This window comes from Rutilus rutilus (genome assembly GCF_951802725.1).
Source record: "Rutilus rutilus genome assembly, chromosome: 2".
Classification (NCBI taxonomy): Eukaryota; Metazoa; Chordata; class Actinopteri; order Cypriniformes; family Leuciscidae; genus Rutilus; species Rutilus rutilus.
The window spans coordinates 46,291,557-46,311,493 of record NC_140210.1 but is presented as its reverse complement, the minus strand read 5'-3'; the positions used below and the strand labels follow the sequence as shown (position 1 = coordinate 46,311,493).

Below are 19,937 nucleotides of genomic sequence, written 5' to 3'. Positions count from 1 at the left end.
ACAATTTAGCATATTTAATGTAGTTTCATCATGTTGAAAAAGTTTGGTACGAATAAAATAAATAGTTTAAGAGGAGTGGCTAAAAATTCAGAGGCTGATTTTGCAAAAAAATTCACATTCAGACCAAAATATCTGACTTCCTGATGGCCAGAGCTATTGAATGTAAATTAGAAAGTTGTCCGGCTTGATGAGAACAATATACAAACTATTTTTTCTTTACTGTAGTTAAAAGTAACCCCCCCACTTTTGTCAAAAGCATGTTGAAAGTGACACACTTCCTGCTGCCAGTTGGTGGCGCTATAACTTTGACTCACAATAGCTACATCCATCTGATCGGCCTCTTACCACGAACACACTGCTGAAGTTTCATCAAGATCAGTTAATGTATGCAGAAGTTATTCCACTTCCGTGTTTCTCTTTTCTCGCCATAAATTCGATTCCTCGCCACAGCCAAACCGTTCGAGATATCAAAAATCCGTCCGCAATTTAGCATCCTCAAAGTCTTGACTACATGCCCACCGAGTTTGAAGGGGACACGGTGAATTTTCTAGGAGGAGTATTTCACATTCCACAGCAAGCGTTTTCCAAACAACCCATAATAGCCGACTTCCTGTTGGGCTGGCGTAAAACTTGACCGGGGTAAAGTTGTTCAGCCCGATGAGATCTATATGTGTACCGAGTTTCATATTAATTCATGCGAGCGTGTTTGATATATGGATCAAGTTTTAGAACCCCGTTCAAGGGGGCGCTGTTGAGCCCCCCAGCCACGCCCGGGTACCAGCTTCAGCCCGGCCCTGATGGCCGTGGGTTCTGACCTGTGTGCAAAGTTTCAAGAGTTTTTGAGCACGTTAAGGACCCCAAAAGCCCCTGAAACCTTGATTAACAATTTAAAAGCAATAGTCAAATCCCCCCCTCCCCTCACACACACACAGACACAGAGAGAGGGAGAGAAAATTCTTCAGAAAATCCACATTCAAACCAAAATATCTCTCTTCCTGTTGGTCAGAGATGGTTCATGTAAATTAGAAAGTTGTCCGTCTTGATGAGAACAATACACATACCAAGTTTTGTGATTCTAGGAAAAACTAAACCCCCATTTTTGACTAAAGGTGGCGCTACTGAGCCATTCCACCACCCCCGTTTCTGAAACTTTGCACATGTCTACTGGCTAATAAATGTGATGTGTCTGTTGAGTTTCATGCAATTTCAAGTATGTTAAGAGTCTCAAAAGCATCAAAAAAGAATATTAAAGTTTGATGCGTTGCCACGGCAACAGTATCTAAGATATCAATAATCCTTTCACAGGTTTACATCTGCCGTGTGTCTACATTGTACACTTAAAGTTTGAAGCAAATCGGGTAAAAATAAGACACTGATTTCAAAGCATTTTGAAAGTGATGTACTTCCTGCTGCCTGTTGGTGGCGCTATAACTTTGACTCACAATAGTCACATCTGTGCGATCGGCCTCTTACAACGAACACACTGCTGAAGTTTCATCAAGATCAGTTAATGTATGCAGAAGTTATAACACACTTCCTGTTTCATTTTTTCGCCATAAATTTGTTTCCTCGCCACGGCCAAACCGTTCGAGATATCAAAAATCCGTCCGCAATTTAGCATCCTCAGTGTCTTGACTTCATGCACACCGAGTTTGGAGGCGAATCGATGAATTCCCTAGGAGGAGTACATTAAATTCCACAGCATGCGTTTCCAAACAACGCTAAATAGCCAACTTCCTGTTTGGCTGGCGTAAAACTTAGAGCACGAAAGTTGTTCGGCCCGATGAGATCTATATGTGTACCGAGTTTCATATCATTACATGCAAGTGTGTTTGATTTATGGACAAGTGTTCGGATCCCGTTCCAGGGGGCGCTGTTGAGCCCCGCTGCCACGCCCGGGTACCAGCTTCAGCCCGGCCCTGATGGCCGCAGGTTCTGACCTGTGTGCAAAGTTTCAAGAGTTTTCGAGCACGTTAAGGGCCCCAAAAGCCCCTGAAACCTTGAAACACACTGAAATCAATTGGAAATTCCCTCCCACCCCTCACACACACAGAGACAGAGAGAGAGAGAGAGAAAATTCTCCAAAAAATCACATTCAAACCAAAATATCTGACTTCCTGTTGCTCTCAGCTAATAAGTGTGAATTAGAAAGTTGTCCGGTTTAATGAGAACAATATACATAGCGAGTTTAGTGACTCTATGTAAAACTAAGCCCCCATTTTTGACTAAAGGTGGCGCTACTGAGCCCCTCACCACGCCCGTTTCTGAAACTTTGCACATGTCTACTGGCTAATAAATGTGATGTGTCTGTCGAGTTTCATGCAATTTCAAGTATGTTAAGAGTCTCAAAAGCATCAAAAAAGAATATTAAAGTTTGATGCGTTGCCACGGCAACAGTATCTAAGATATAAATAATCCTTACACAGGTCTACATCTGCCGTGTGTCTACATTGTACACCTAAAGTCTGAAGCAAATCGGGTAAAAATAAGAGGGTGATTTCAAAGCATTTTGAAACTGACACACTTCCTGCTGCCAGTTGGTGGCGCTATAACTTTGACTCACAATAGTCACATCCATGTGATCGGCCTCTTACAACGAACACACTGCGGAAGTTTCATCAAGATCAGTTAATGTATGCAGAAGTTATAACACACTTCCTGTTTATCTTTTCTCGCTATAAATTCGTTTCATCGCCACGGCCAAACCGTTCGAGATATCAAAAATCCGTCCGCAATTTAGCATCCTCAATGTCTTGACTTCATGCTGACCGAATTTGGTGTGGATCGGATCAATTCCCTAGGAGGAGTACATTAAATTCCACAGCATGCGTTTTTCAAACAACCCATAATAGCTGACTTCCTGTTGGGCAGAGCTAATAACTTAGAGTGCGAAAGTTGTTCGGCCCGATGAGATCTATATGTGTACCGAGTTTCATACTAATACGTTCTTGTATGTGTCCAAGATTTAAGATTGTGTTCTAGGGGGCGCTGTTGAGCCCCCCTGCCACGCCCGGGTACCAGCTTCAGCCCGGCCCTAATGGCCGCGGGTTCTGACCTGCGTGCAAAGTTTCATGAGTTTTTGAGCACGTTAAAGGCCCCAAAAGCCCCCGAACCCTTGAAGAACAATAATAATAATAATAATAAATATAGCTGCGAGCAGCGATTGCGGGCCCAAGCCGGTGGCACCGCCACCCCGGTGCCTTTAGTTACCTAAAGGCACCGGGGATGGCGGTGCCACCGGCTTTGGCCCTCCATCGCTGCTCGCAGCTATATTTATATATATATATATATATATATATATATATATGTATATAAATATCTATATATATATACACACACACACACATATATATATATATATATATATATATATATATATATATATATATACTTATATATATACGTATATATATATATATATAAATATAAGACAGAAAATTTTACTTGTCTTACCTTATTCTGATTTTATGATACACCCAAAATATTCCACAACAAATCCTTTAAATTTAATGTAAAAATAAAAACGAAAGTAAGCAGTGTTGGTCTCACGTAACCCTCTCATTAGAATCAAAATGTTTCAATATTTGCGATGTATTTGGATGCTAAACTATTCTTTATTATAGGCTTTGTACTTCACTCGTGTTCCAATATCGATGGAAAAAATCATCCTCTTCACACGCGCAAAAATGTTCTTGGAAACATCACAGTGGAGCTCTGCTTACTGTGAATGGTACAGATTGTACTACTGACTATTTAAACAGAGCAGTGTAATTCGTTTATGTTAGGTTGACTATTTTTATTATTATATTGTATTAGGGCTATAATGAACAGGCTGCGATGTCAAGATTGCAATTCTGGAATGTGTGTGTGTGTGTGACGCGGTTGCGGTTGAACAGTGGACACAAAAACATAAATAAAATGTTTTAGTTAATTCCTACATCCATAGGAATACATTGAAAATGCTCGCTCTACTCCGCACCATTATCAATGTCTGTGCGGACGTCTGTATTTTACTAGTATATAGTATACTATAGTTAGCGATTTAAAAGCGCTCAGTGGTGTCACACGTCGATTAACCGGTGGGAAAATGTTATCACAGTCACATCCCTAATATATTTATATATAAATACAATAGGCCTACCTGAAAGAGAATTTTACTTGCCCGACCAGAGTATAGCCTGATTAGAACGTCAATAACAAAAAAATAACTTGGGAATCACTAAAACGAGAGATTATTCTAATTTCATTACATTCATTTTAAGTTGCAATCAGCAGTTAATAATAAATGTATTACTGATCAATGGTAACAAGGTTGCACTGCTGAGGCTCATGCTGCTTCTCCAGGAGAATTGTAAACAAATGAGCGCAGCACACAAAAAAGCAACCCAGTTAACAACATACTGACTATAAAAATTACAAATATGGAGTTTTTATATATTTTATAACATATGATAGAGTTAAGCAACCTCACTTGACAAGTAGGCAACTATTTCCTGAATACAATCACGATTGAAACTGTGACATTGATTTCATACAACAGGTTAATAAACAGTTACAATTAAGTCACTTACATTTTAGATGCAATATTGACTGTTTTTGTTCTGTTTCAGCAGCAAAAATAGTTAAACAAAGATCACAGCAACTTGTTTTCTCATTACTGAATGATTCAGCATTTTGAAACGAATCGCTTGACTCAAAGATTCAATGGTCAATCCATAAACATCTGTCTCAATCATGAATGACTCAGTCATTGGAACGAATCATTTGAACGAATGAATCAATGACTCGCTCATTAAGATGGTCGCCTGGCGACACCTAATGGCGGTTTAGTGTTATGTTTAAAAGTATCATTCTTTCCAACGTGCACCATTATCAATGTCCGTGCGGACGTCCGTTTTTTTACTTTCACTTTTATATTAGCGATTTAAAAGCACCCACTCGTGTCACACGTCGATTAACCGGTGGGAAAATATCCTCAGACACATACCTAATAAATGTATATTTAAATACAATATTGGCCTACCTGGTAAAAAGTTTTATATACTATTTTGATGTCCTTTTGGACACAAGAGGGCAGTATAGCCCTATGTTTGCTTTTTTGTTGAACCAAATAGCACTAAATAGCCTGTTTTTAACTTTTTCATTCTTCTTGAATTGCAAAAACAGAATAAAATGGGTTTAGTTGTGATATTTGTATACTTTTATATAGAAATAAATGGTATATAATTACATTTTTAGAAGATTTTTAGTGTTTCCTTTTTGGACATTAATCCCTCGCCATAGCAAAACCGTTTGAGATATTTATTATCCATTCACAACTTAGCATATATAATGTAGTTTCATCATGTTGAAAAAGTTTGGTACGAATAAAATAAATAGTTTAAGAGGAGTGGCTAAAAATTCAGAGGCTGATTTTGCAAAAAAATTCACATTCAGACCAAAATATCTGACTTCCTGATGGCCAGAGCTATTGAATGTAAATTAGAAAGTTGTCCGGCTTGATGAGAACAATATAAAAACTATTTTTTCTTTACTGTAGTTAAAACTAACCCCCCCACTTTTGTCTAAAGCATGTTGAAAGTGACACACTTCCTGCTGCCAGTTGGTGGCGCTATAACTTTGACTCACAATAGCTACATCCATCTGATCGGCCTCTTACCACGAACACACTGCTGAAGTTTCATCAAGATCAGTTAATGTATGCAGAAGTTATTCCACTTCCGTGTTTCTCTTTTCTCGCCATAAATTCGATTCCTCGCCACAGCCAAACCGTTCGAGATATCAAAAATCCGTCCGCAATTTAGCATCCTCAAAGTCTTGACTACATGCACACAGAGTTTGAAGGGGACACGGTGAATTTTCTAGGAGGAGTATTTCACATTCCACAGCAAGCGTTTTCCAAACAACCCATAATAGCCGACTTCCTGTTGGGCTGGCGTAAAACTTGACCGGGGTAAAGTTGTTCGGCCCGATGAGATCTATATGTGTACCGAGTTTCATATTAATTCATGCGAGCGTGTTTGATATATGGATCAAGTTTTAGAACCCCGTTCAAGGGGGCGCTGTTGAGCCCCCCAGCCACGCCCGGGTACCAGCTTCAGCCCGGCCCTGATGGCCGTGGGTTTTGACCTGTGTGCAAAGTTTCAAGAGTTTTTGAGCACGTTAAGGACCCCAAAAGCCCCTGAAACCTTGATTAACAATATAAAAGCAAGAGTCAAATCCCCCCCTCCCCTCACACACACACAGACACAGAGAGAGGGAGAGAAAATTCTTCAGAAAATCCACATTCAAACCAAAATATCTCTCTTCCTGTTGGTCGGAGATGGTTCATGTAAATTAGAAAGTTGTCCGTCTTGATGAGAACAATACACATACCAAGTTTTGTGATTCTAGGAAAAACTAAGCCCCCATTTTTGCCTAAAGGTGGCGCTACTGAGCCATTCCACCACGCCCGTTTCTGAAACTTTGCACATGTCTACTGGCTAATAAATGTGATGTGTCTGTTGAGTTTCATGCAATTTCAAGTATGTTAAGAGTCTCAAAAGCATCAAAAAAGAATATTAAAGTTTGATGCGTTGCCACGGTAACAGTATCTAAGATATCAATAATCCTTTCACAGGTTTACATCTGCCGTGTGTCTACATTGTACACATAAAGTTTGAAGCAAATCGGGTAAAAATAAGACACTGATTTCAAAGCATTTTGAAAGTGACATATTCCTGCTGCCAGTTGGTGGCGCTATAACTTTGACTCACAATAGTCACATCCATGTGATCGGCCTCTTACCACGAACACACTGCTGAAGTTTCATCAAGATCAGTTAATGTATGCAGAAGTTATAACACACTTCCTGTTTCATTTTTTCGCCATAAATTTGTTTCCTCGCCACGGCCAAACCGTTCGAGATATCAAAAATCCGTCCGCAATTTAGCATCCTCAATGTCTTGACTTCATGCACACCGAGTTTGGAGGCGAATCGATGAATTCCCTAGGAGGAGTACATTAAATTCCACAGCATGCGTTTCCAAACAACGCTAAATAGCCAACTTCCTGTTTGGCTGGCGTAAAACTTAGAGCACGAAAGTTGTTCGGCCCGATGAGATCTATATGTGTACCGAGTTTCATATTATTACATGCAAGCGTGTTTGATTTATGGACACGTGTTCGGATCCCGTTCCAGGGGGCGCTGTCGAGCCCCCCTGCCACGCCCGGGTACCAGCTTCAGTCCGGACCTGATGGCCGCGGGTTCTGACGTGTGTGCAAAATTTCAAGAGTTTTCGAGCATGTTAAGAGCCCCAAAAGTGCCCGAAAGGTTGACAAAATAATAATAATAATAATAATAAAATATAGCTGCGAGCAGCGATTACGGGCCCAAGCCGGTGGCACCGCAACCCCGGTGCCTTTAGTTACCTAAAGGCACCGGGGATGGCGGTGCCACCGGCTTTGGCCCTCCATCGCTGCTCGCAGCTATATTTATATATATATATATATATATATATATATACAGTGAGGAAAATAAGTATTTGAACACCCTGCTATTTTGCAAGTTCTCCCACTTAGAAATCATGGAGGGGTCTGAAATTGTCATCGTAGGTGCATGTCCACTGTGAGAGACATAATCTAAAAAAAAAAAATCCAGAAATCACAATGTATGATTTTTTAACTATTTATTTGTATGATACAGCTGCAAATAAGTATTTGAACACCTGAGAAAATCAATGTTAATATTTGGTACAGTAGCCTTTGTTTGCAATTACAGAGGTCAAACGTTTCCTGTAGTTTTTCACCAGGTTTGCACACACTGCAGGAGAGATTTTGGCCCACTCCTCCACACAGATCTTCTCTAGATCAGTCAGGTTTCTGGGCTGTCGCTGAGAAACACGGAGTTTGAGCTCCCTCCAAAGATTCTCTATTGGGTTTAGGTCTGGAGACTGGCTAGGCCACCCCAGAACCTTGATATGCTTCTTACAGAGCCACTCCTTGGTTATCCTGGCTGTGTGCTTCGGGTCATTGTCATGTTGGAAGACCCAGCCTCGACCCATCTTCAATGCTCTAACTGAGGGAAGGAGGTTGTTCCCCAAAATCTCGCAATACATGGCCCCGGTCATCCTCTCCTTAATACAGTGCAGTCGCCCTGTCCCATGTGCAGAAAAACACCCCAAAACCATGATGCTACCACCCCCATGCTTCACAATAGGGATGGTGTTCTTGGGATGGTACTCATCATTCTTCTTCCTCCAAACACGTTTAGTGGAATTATGACCAAAAAGTTCTGTTTTGGTCTCATCTGACCACATGACTTTCTCCCATGACTCCTCTGGATCATCCAAATGGTCATTGGCAAACTTAAGACGGGCCTTGACATGTGCTGGTTTAAGCAGGGGAACCTTCCGTGCCACGCATGATTTCAAACCATGACGTCTTAGTGTATTACCAACAGTAACCTTGGAAACGGTGGTCCCAGCTCTTTTCAGGTCATTGACCAGCTCCTCCCGTGTAGTTCTGGGCTGATTTCTCACCTTTCTTAGGATCATTGAGACCCCACGAGGTGAGATCTTGCATGGAGCCCCAGTCCGAGGGAGATTGACAGTCATGTTTAGCTTCTTCCATTTTCTAATGATTGCTCCAACAGTGGACCTTTTTTCACCAAGCTGCTTGGCAATTTCCCCGTAGCCCTTTCCAGCCTTGTGGAGGTGTACAATTTTGTCTCTAGTGTCTTTGGACAGCTCTTTGGTCTTGGCCATGTTAGTAGTTGGATTCTTACTGTTTGTATGGGGTGGACAGGTGTCTTTATGCAGCTAACGACCTCAAACAGGTGCATCTAATTTAGGATAATAAATGGAGTGGAGGTGGACATTTTAAAGGCAGACTAACAGGTCTTTGAGGGTCAGAATTCTAGCTGATAGACAGGTGTTCAAATACTTATTTGCAGCTGTATCATACAAATAAATAGTTAAAAAATCATATATTGTGATTTCTGGATTTTTTTTTTTTAGATTGTGTCTCTCACAGTGGACATGCACCTACGATGACAATTTCAGACCCCTCCATGATTTCCAAGTGGGAGAACTTGCAAAATAGCAGGGTGTTCAAATACTTATTTTCCTCACTGTATATATATATATACATACACACACACACACACATATATATATATATATATATATGTATGTGTGTGTGTATATAAATATCTATCTATCTATATCTATATATATAGATATAGATAGATAGATATTTATATACACACACACACACACACACATATATATATATATATATATATATATATATATATATATATATATTTATAAGACAGAAAATATTACTTGTCTTACCTTATTCTGATTTTATGATACACTCAAAATATTCCACAACAAATCCTTTAAATTTAATGTAAAAATAAAAACGAAAGTAAGCAGTGTTGGTCTCACGTAACCCTCTCATTAGAATCAAAATGTTTCAATTTTTGCGATGTATTTGGATGCTAAACTATTCTTTATTATAGGCTTTGTACTTCACTCGTGTTCCAATATCGATGGAAAAAATCATCCTCTTCACACGCGCAAAAATGTTCTTGGAAACATCACAGTGGAGCTCTGCTTACTGTGAATGGTACAGATTGTACTACTGACTATTTAAACAGAGCAGTGTAATTCGTTTATGTTAGGTTGACTATTTTTATTATTATATTGTATTAGGGCTATAATGAATGTCAAGATTGCAATTCTGGAATGTGTGTGTGACGCGGTTGCGGTTGAACAGTGGACACAAAAACATAAATAAAATGTTTTAGTTAATTCCTACATCCATAGGAATACATTGAAAATGCTCGCTCTACTCCGCACCATTATCAATGTCTGTGCGGACGTCTGTATTTTACTAGTATATAGTATACTATAGTTAGCGATTTAAAAGCCCTCAGCGGTGTCACATGTCGATTAACCGGTGGGAAAATTTTATCACAGTCACATCCCTAATATATTTATATATAAATACAATAGGCCTACCTGAAAGAGAATTTTACTTGCCCGACCAGAGTATAGCCTGATTAGAACGTCAATAACAAAAAAAATAACTTGGGAATCACTAAAACGAGAGATTATTCTAATTTCATTACATTCATTTTAAGTTGCAATCAGCAGTTAATAATAAATGTATTACTGATCAATGGTAACAAGGTTGCACTGCTGAGGCTCATGCTGCTTCTCCAGGAGAATTGTAAACAAATGAGCGCAGCACACAAAAAAGCAACCCAGTTAACAACATACTGACTATAAAAATTACAAATATGGAGTTTTTATATATTTTATAACATATGATAGAGTTAAGCAACCTCACTTGACGAGTAGGCAACTATTTCCTGAATACAATCACGATTGAAACTGTGACATTGATTTCATACAACAGGTTAATAAACAGTTACAATTAAGTCACTTACATTTAGATGCAATATTGACTGTTTTTGTTCTGTTTCAGCAGCAAAAATAGTTAAACAAAGATCACAGCAACTTGTTTTCTCATTACTGAATGATTCAGCATTTTGAAACGAATCGCTTGACTCAAAGATTCAATGGTCAATCCATAAACATCTGTCTCAATCATGAATGACTCAGTCATTGGAATGAATCGTTTGAACGAATGAATCAATGACTCGCTCATTAAGATGGTCGCCTGGCGACACCTAATGGCGGTTTAGTGTTATGTTTAAAAGTATCATTCTTTCCAACGTGCACCATTATCAATGTCCGTGCGGATGTCCGTTTTTTTACTTTCACTTTTATATTAGCGATTTAAAAGCACCCGCTCGTGTCACACGTCGCTTAACCGATGGGAAAATATCCTCACAGTCATATACCTAATAAATTTATATTTAAATACAATAGGCCTACCTAGTAAAACGTTTTATATACTATTTTGATATCCTTTTGGACACAAGAGGGCAGTATAGCCCTATGTTTGCTTTTTTGTTGAAACAAATAGCACTAAATAGCCTGTTTTTAACTTTTTCATACTTCTTGAATTGCAAAAACAGAATAAAATAGGTTTAGTTCTAATATTTGTATAATTTTATATAAAAATAAATGGTGTATAATTAAATTTTAAGAATATATGAGATGTTTTCTGATTCCTTTTTTGACATTATTTTAATCCCTCGCCATGTCAAAACCGTTTGAAATATTTAATATCCGTTCACAATTTAGCATCTTTAATGTATTTTCATCGTGTTAAAAAAGTTTGGTGTGAATAAAAAAAAAACACTTAGCAGGAGTGGGTAAAAAGCAGAGGCTGAATTTGCAAATAAATCCACATTCAAACCAAAATATCTGACTTCCTATTGGTCGAAGCTAATAACTGTATATTAGAAAGTTGTCCGGCTCGATGAGACCAATGTACGTACTGATTTTTAAAACTGTGGGTAAAACTAACCCCCCCACTTTTGTCAAAAGCATTTTGAAAGTGACACACTTCCTGCTGCCAGTTGGTGGCGCTATAACTTTGACTCACAATAGTCACATCCATCTGATCGGCCTCTTACCACGAACACACTGGTGAAGTTTCATCAAGATCCGTTAATGTATGCAGAAGTTATACCACTTCGTGTTTCTCTTTTCTCGCCATAAATTCGTTTCCTCGCCACGGCCAAACCGTTCGAGATATCAAAAATCCGTCCGCAATTTAGAATCCTCAATGTCTTGACTTCATGCACACCGAGTTTGGTGGGGATTGGATGAATTCTCTAGGAGGAGTACTTCGCATTCCACAGCAAGCGTTCTCCAAACAACCCATAATTGCCGACTTCCTGTTGGGCTGGCGTAAAACTTAGAGCACGAAAGTTGTTCAGCCCGATGTGATCTATATGTATACCGAGTTTCATATCATTACATGCAAGTGTGTTTGATTTATGGACAAGTGTTCGGATCCCATTCCAGGGGGCGCTGTTGAGCCCCCCTGCCACGCCCGGGTACCAGCTTCAGCCCGGCCCTGATGGCCGCGGGTTCTGACCTGTGTGCAAAGTTTCAAGAGTTTTCGAGCACGTTAAAGGCCCCAAAAGCCCCTGAAACATTGAAAAACAGGAATTTTAAACAAATCTCACTCAAAAGACAAATCCCCCCTCCCCTCTCACACACAGAGACACAGAGAGAGGGAGAGAAAATTCTTCAGAAAATCCACATTCAAACCAAAATATCTCTCTTCCTGTTGGTCGGAGGTAGTTAATGTCAATTAGAAAGTTGTCCGTCTTGATGAGAACAATACACATACCAAGTTTTGTTGCTGTTGATAAAACTAACCCCCCCACTTATGACTAAAGGTGGCGCTACTGAGCCCCTCACCACGCCCGTTTCTGAAACTTTGCACATGTCTACTGGCTAATAAATGTGATGTGTCTGTCGAGTTTCATCCAATTTCAAGTATGTTAAGAGTCTCAAAAGCATCAAAAAAGAATATTAAAGTTTGAAGCGTTGCCACGGCAACAGTATTAAAGATATCAAAAATCCTTTCACAGGTCTACATCTGCCGTGTGTTTACATTATACACATAAAGTTTGAAGCAAATCGGGTAAAAATAAGAGGGTGATTTCAAAGCATTTTGAAAGTGACACACTTCCTGCTGCCAGTTGGTGGCGCTATAACTTTGACTCACAATAGTCACATCCATGTGATCGGCCTCTTACAACGAACACACTGCGGAAGTTTCATCAAGATCAGTTAATGTATGCAGAAGTTATAACACACTTCCTGTTTATCTTTTCTCGCTATAAATTCGTTTCATCGCCACGGCCAAACCGTTCGAGATATCAAAAATCCGTCCGCAATTTAGCATCCTCAATGTCTTGACTTCATGCTGACCGAGTTTGGTGTGGATCGGATCAATTCCCTAGGAGGAGTACATTAAATTCCACAGCATGCGTTTTTCAAACAACCCATAATAGCTGACTTCCTGTTGGGCAGAGCTAATAACTTAGAGTGCGAAAGTTGTTCGGCCCGATGAGATCTATATGTGTACCGAGTTTCATACTAATACGTTCTTGTATGTGTCCAAGATTTAAGATTGTGTTCTAGGGGGCGCTGTTGAGCCCCCCTGCCACGCCCGGGTACCAGCTTCAGCCCGGCCCTAATGGCCGCGGGTTCTGACCTGCGTGCAAAGTTTCATGAGTTTTTGAGCACGTTAAAGGCCCCAAAAGCCCCCGAACCCTTGAAGAACAATAATAATAATAATAATAATCCTAACGAAAACAATAGGGCCTTCGCCCCTTCAGGGCTTGGGCCCTAATAATCCTACCGGAAACAATAGGGCCTTCGCCCTTTCAGGGCTTGGGCCCTAATAATCCTAACGAAAACAATAGGGCCTTCGCCCCTTCAGGGCTTGGGCCCTAATAATAATCCTAACGAAAACAATAGGGCCTTCGCCCTTTCAGGGCTTGGGCCCTAATAATAATAATAATAATCCTAACGAAAACAATAGGGCCTTCGCCCTTTCAGGGCTTGGGCCCTAATAAACAGAGCAATTCCAAGAGGGTCCTCACACCATCGGTGCTCGGGCCCTAATAAACAGAGCAATTCCAAGAGGGTCCTCACACCATCGGTGCTCGGGCCCTAATTAGACTCAGATGATGAACTACCGAGTTCTTTAATAAGGCACTAATTATGGAGGGCCGTGTTTCAATTTTACAGTGAAATCCAGCATCATCCTCACCTGTAGATGTAGAACTGGTAGATGTTGTGGAAGTGTCTGGCTGTAAAGAAACTGAAACAGTAACAGATGGAAACAGATGATTCATTGATTCAGATGATGACAGAAAATTAATTTTGTGATTGTTGTTGGCACACAGTAAATTCCCCGGTGTTAAATTTAACACCGCTCGGTGTTCATATGGGAACCACCAGCAGGGTGTTAAAAGTAACACTGAAGCAGTGTTAGAGTTAATTAGATAATTAAGTGTTTAATTGAGCGATGATTGAGCATTGAAGACACCTGATGATAACGAGCAGAATCGCTGAAGAAAAGAGAAACACAAGAACTACAACTGACTTCCGGAGATGAAATTAACTGAAGATAAAAGACGACATTAAATCTCTGAAGATCTCAGCAGAGGAGGATTAAACAACTCCACAAACAGAATTACCAGCTTCACTTATTACCAACTAGTTATTGACAATTAATAGAGGTGTAGATGTTGATGTTTTATTGGAAATAATATGTTTTAGTCAATTCACCATTATGGTGATCAGTGTTTGCTTTAGTTGGGCAGTTTGACTCTTGGCTTTGCTATGCAAGTTTGTGGTCTTTGTGACAGTGTTTACCAAAACACATAATTTTGTTACAAAGTATGCCAGAAACAAAGATGATCAAGTGATGTAGTTTTAACCATCATGAAGTAGAACAATTCACTAATCTCATAAATTGGCAAAAATGGTATTTGGTATTAAAAGATGACTTTTTCACCAATGATAATTTCTTGCCACTGAACAGACATTCTGAATGTTTTTTTTTTTTTTTTTTTGTGAACATTGTGGAGGAGATTATTTAAGACACACACAGACATCAAGAATTAGCATATGAATCTCAATAATGGTGACATGCTTCCTGCAGCAATGCATGCTGGGAGCCACCATATTATAAAACTAATGGCTCCCAGCATGCATTGCAGCATGAAGCATGTAACCATTGTTGTGATTCATAAGCTGATTCTTGATGTCAGTGTGTGTGTTCGGTTTATTTTCTTGCAATGTATTTAAAAGTTAAAATTCAGAATGTTTGATCTTTGAAACAAAAAAAAAAATATTGGTGGTAAAAATCTGTTGATAACAAGTTACTTCTTTTGGTCAGTTATGACATTTGTCAAACTTTTTCTTTATGATGATGATGAAACATACATTATATATTAGTTTATGGTTTTCTTCGTAACACATGATGTGTTTCAGTAAACACTGTTACAAAGACAAAAATTAACATAACATTTTTTATAAATGGTCAAACCACCCAGCTAGAGGGAACACTGATCACCATAATGGTGACCAAACATTTTCATCTAAAAATGTGTTCATTCCCAAAAAGAACTTCTGTAGATGAATGACAGAAATAAGGTCAAACTAGTTTGTAATAAGAGCGACTTATATTACATCTTGTAAAAAGGGTAATAATTGGTCCCCATCCCACATAGCAACATTGTGCCGTCCCAAATCCGTCCCACATCTGGCACATGTGGAAAGATGATCTGACCCACATGCAGCGTGGAATGACGGCCCTTGGGCGGCTCACTCCTGTTTGCCAGATCTGGGCCTCAAGCAGGCCATAGCAATGCCACATGTCAGCCAAGAGCAAAGAAATAAACCAGAACTGAACCTTATCTGAGCCACAAAATCTGTGTATATTAAATATGGAGTCATCTCAGCCTTAATAAGCCTGTTAACAAGCAGAATCACTGAAGGAAAGAAGAGAACAGAAAAAGAGTCGAGCAGAAACACAAGAACTACAACTGACTTCAGACACAGCCTTTGATGAAATCAACTGAAGAGAAAAGAAGACATTAAATCTGTGAAGATCTCAGCAGAGGAGGATTAAACAACTCCACAAACAGCATTACCAGCTTCACTTATTACTAACCAGACTGACTTTATTTCTGTCAGACGTCTACAAAAGTTGTTATTGAGAATTAATGAAGGTTTAACTCTATTGTGTTTCATTTGAAGTCACCATAACAGTGATTAGTGTTTCTATTAGTTGGGCTCTTAACTCTTATAATATATTTTGTCTTTTTTGGCTGCTGTGACAGTGTGTTTGTTGAGCACATTCGCAGTAGCAAAGGAAGCTAACGTGAAATGAGATCAGGGGCCTCATTTATAAACCTTTGCGTAGGATTTGCGTCTGAAGTGGCGTACGGATGAAACATAGGACATGCATACGCACAGAAATATTCGGATTTATAAAACCGTGCGTATGCACATCCTACACAGTTTTTCCTTAATAAATCACAATCAATTCTAAATGTAGCGCAGCTTTTGCGGCTTCATGTCACGCCCATAGTTGCCCATAAATAGTCCGTGAAACACCCACAAGTCAATACTCATCGATTGCGAAATCATTGCAAACACAGAGAGGAAAACCAAGAAACGTAACTTCACTCAATGTTAAGTAGAAATTATCGTTGACGAGGTGGAAAAGAGGAGTAAAATGTTGTTTGGAGGGCACAGTGTGGGCATTACTAATACCAAAAAGGCACTTGAGTGGCAAAAGGTTGCAGACGGCGTTAATGCTGCAGTCTCACAACCTCGGACCGTGGCCGAAATAAAACAGAAATGGTCCACATTGCGCATTGTGATGGTATCATGGCATTTTATTACCATCCATTTGATTGCATCTGACAAGCTACAGATGTGTTATGAGGATGAATTGCATAACATGCCAATATTATTGCAGAACATATTTCATTTGTTTTACACTGCAGATTGATCAAACGGGTGTTCGTGTAGGCTGTTAATTGTAAGACTTGCTTTGTGGAGTCTTCATGTTATTTCCCACTAAGCAAAATGATGTCCGAAAGACGTCTTTTCAATGTCTTTGTTACAAAAATCGGACGTTGAAATGACGTCCACTGAGGAGCCAGAATGAAAGTTTTTATGACGTCTTTTTTTGACGTGTTCTGCACGTCCGATATAGACGTTTCTTTGAACCTTCGTACAAGGTTAAAACTAGTTCAAATGTGGCCATTGTGGACATATTTCAACATCATTTATGGTCTCATTTAGACATAATTACTTTGCCTATTGCTGTCAGATGATCTTAGTGAGAATTAACAGAGGTTTAGCTGTTGATATTTGTTTAATTTGAAGTGTCACCATTGTGGTGATCAGTGTTTGCTTTAGTTGGGCTCTTGGTCCCCTTTCTTTTTACTTTAACTTTTATTTGGCTGCTGTAACAGTGTGTTTGTGTAACACAATTGTTGTGGATTAAGTAACAGGCTTATTAAGGCTGAGATGACATATTTAATATACACAAATTTGTGGCTCAGATAAGGTTCAGTTCTGGTTTATTTCTTTGCTCTTGGCTGACATGTGGCATTGCTATGGCCTGCCTGTGGCCCAGATCTGGCAAACAGGAGTGAGACACCCAAGAGCCGTCATTCCACGCTGCATGTGGGCCAGATCATCCCAGTTCCTACAAGATCACATTCACCTGCCTCTGTTTTTGAGAGCCACGCCCACTCCTCAACATGGAATCAACAACAGATGCATAGCACCAAGTCCCAGCCCTAAACTTTTGTTTTCGATAACTTGTTATGCACGGCTGTTAAATCATAGGGCCTTAATTTTATTTTGCAGATCCCACTTTGAGAACCCCTGCTTTGGGATACAGTGTGTTACATTACCAATTGAGATGGTCTCTGGTTTGACAGCTGTAGAGCTGGTCTTAATGCGGCAATGTCATAAAGTTTGGATGAACAGTAATGAGCACATTTCTATTAACACAGCTTATGCACAAACATTAATTGTGTAAAATGCTTGCAATTATCTGCAAATGCACATTTCATACACTTTTTATGTTCTTTATCTTTATCTAGACACACACTCACACATCTGTTCAATTCAGATCCACAAACATTTAGCCAAAACACAATCCAACAGAGGAAACATCAGAGTACATTACCAGCTGAGGTCGTCTCTGGTGTGACTGTTGTATCGGTGCTGCTGATGTTAGTAACAGCTGAAAAAAATAATGACTGATGAATCCTAATGAATTAAACACACAATAAAAAGAGCTCTAGTAGATATAAGTACTCTGTCCACCTCTGATCATCTGTATCTAGATACACAAACACACTCACACACGTGTTCAATTCTACAGATCCACAAACATTCAGCCAAAACACAATCCAACAGAGGAAATATCAGACTACATTACCAGCTGAGGTCGTCTCTGGTGTGACTGTTGTATCGGTGCTGCTGATGTTAGTAACAGCTGAAAAAAAAGAAAAAGACTGATGAATAGCAATGATTTAACAAACTCACAATAAAAAGAGCTCATGTAGACACAAGTATTCTTTCCAACTCTGCTCGTCTTTATCTAGAGACACAAACACACCCACACACCTGTTCAATTCTACAGATCCACAATCATTCAGCCAAAACACAATCCAACAGAGGAAACATAAGACTACATTACCAGCTGAGGTCGTCTCTGGTGTGACTGTTGTATTGATGTTGCTGAAGTTAGTAACAGCTTAAAAAAAAACAAAAAAAAACAGATAAATAGCAATGAATTAACAAACTCACAATAAAAAGAGCTCATGTAGACACAAGTATTCTTTACAACTCTGCTTGTCTTTATCTTGAGACACAAACACACTCACACACCTGTTCAATTCTACAGAACCACAATCATTCAGACAAAACCCAATCCAACAGAGGAAACATCAGACTACATTACCAGCTGAGGTCGTCTCTGGTGTGGCTGTTGTATCGGTGCTGCTGATGTTAGTAACAGCTGAAAAAATAATGATGGATGAATACCAATGAATCAACAAACACACAATAAAAAGGGCTCAAGTAAATGTAATTCTATGACCACTCTCTGAGAGTATGACAATGTGTTTGGTCTTGACGGAATAGATCTTCTACGCTGCTGCTGCTCCTTTTTATTGCTGCTGCTGCAGAGCAAGTACTGGACTTGTCACTGCAATACAACATAACAACATATTGCTATGAGCAAGCGAGACATGCTGCTGTACAAACACAATCACCCCCGTAGCAGATCTATACAGGTGGAGCTGGGGAAAGTGGAGGGTTTCCTGTAGCTCAAACAGTAGAGCGTTGGGGCTTGCAATGCTAATGGCTAGTTTCCACTGAGCGGTATGGTACACTGTAAAAAATTTAATCTTAAAAAAACAGTCAATGACTGTCAGCAATGGCTGCCATACAAAAACCGTACAATGAATGTAAAATATCCTAATTTAAATAAAGACAAAAGACTTTTACAGAAATCTTCATTAATCTTTTTAACAGAAACACAGTTATTTCACATATATTTCCTGAATTTTTTACAAAAAAAAAACCATGCAGTTAACTATGCATGATTTGCTGTGACTATACATCACTGCATCAGCAACTACACAGTTACTATCAGTTAAATAAAGCAACATGCAGCACATCATCAGTGTTTCTTTGCTCATCCTGAACTGAAGCTCAGGCTCTACTCTTCAACACAATGGTGGCACACAAAAAACACCATACTGAAACACTTTAAACCCCAATAGAACATTAAACACTACCAGACAGAGGTGGGTAACCCAGGGGCCAAAGAGTAAAAGTCCTGCCACATGTTTATTCCACCCATAAACTCAGTCAGCTGATTTCACTAATTAGTTCTCTCTCCTGCTGAATTAGCAAATCCAGGTGATTGGAACAAAATACTGAGGAGGACTTTTACTTTCTGAACCTGGACTTTACACCTCAGCATAGCAATGCCACATGTCAGCCAAGAGTAAAGAAATAAACCCGAACTGGACCTTATCGTAGCCAAAATAATCTGTGTATATTAAATTTGGAGTAATTTCAGCCACAGCCTCAGATGAAATCAACTGAAGAGAAAAGAAGACATTAAATCTGTGAATATCTCAGCAGAGGAGGATTAAACAACTCCACAAACAGCATTACCAGCTTCACTTATTACTAACCAGACTGACTTTATTTCTTTCAGACGTCTACAGAAGTTTTTATTGAGAATTAACAGAGGTTTAACTCTAATGTGTTTCATTTGAAATGTAACACATTTGCAGCAGCAAAAAAAACTAAAGTGAAATGAGATCAGGTGATGATGGTTACCTGTTGATGGTTTTATAATCATCATGAAATAGACTGATTCACTGAGGTCTTTTATAATCTAACAATTATGTTGTTCCACTAATATATTCACATCACAAACCCTGTGTTACTGCAGCA

The 19,937-nt window shown here is 39.3% G+C and overlaps 1 protein-coding gene across 1 annotated transcript in view; it reads right to left on the bottom strand.

Annotated features, from left to right (window-relative positions):
* The window catches only part of LOC311279432 (uncharacterized protein), a gene marked incomplete at its 5' end in the record, with an annotated part of 86,484 nt that overhangs the window by 37,535 nt on the left and 29,012 nt on the right, over window positions 1-19,937 (bottom strand). The window contains 6 exons of the mRNA XM_084390936.1: window positions 13,696-13,746; window positions 17,902-17,958; window positions 18,049-18,063; window positions 18,163-18,219; window positions 18,310-18,327; window positions 18,427-18,483. Of these exons, the coding sequence (XP_084247062.1) occupies window positions 13,696-13,746; window positions 17,902-17,958; window positions 18,049-18,063; window positions 18,163-18,219; window positions 18,310-18,327; window positions 18,427-18,483 (255 nt within the window). The remainder of the gene's footprint in view (window positions 1-13,695; window positions 13,747-17,901; window positions 17,959-18,048; window positions 18,064-18,162; window positions 18,220-18,309; window positions 18,328-18,426; window positions 18,484-19,937) is intronic.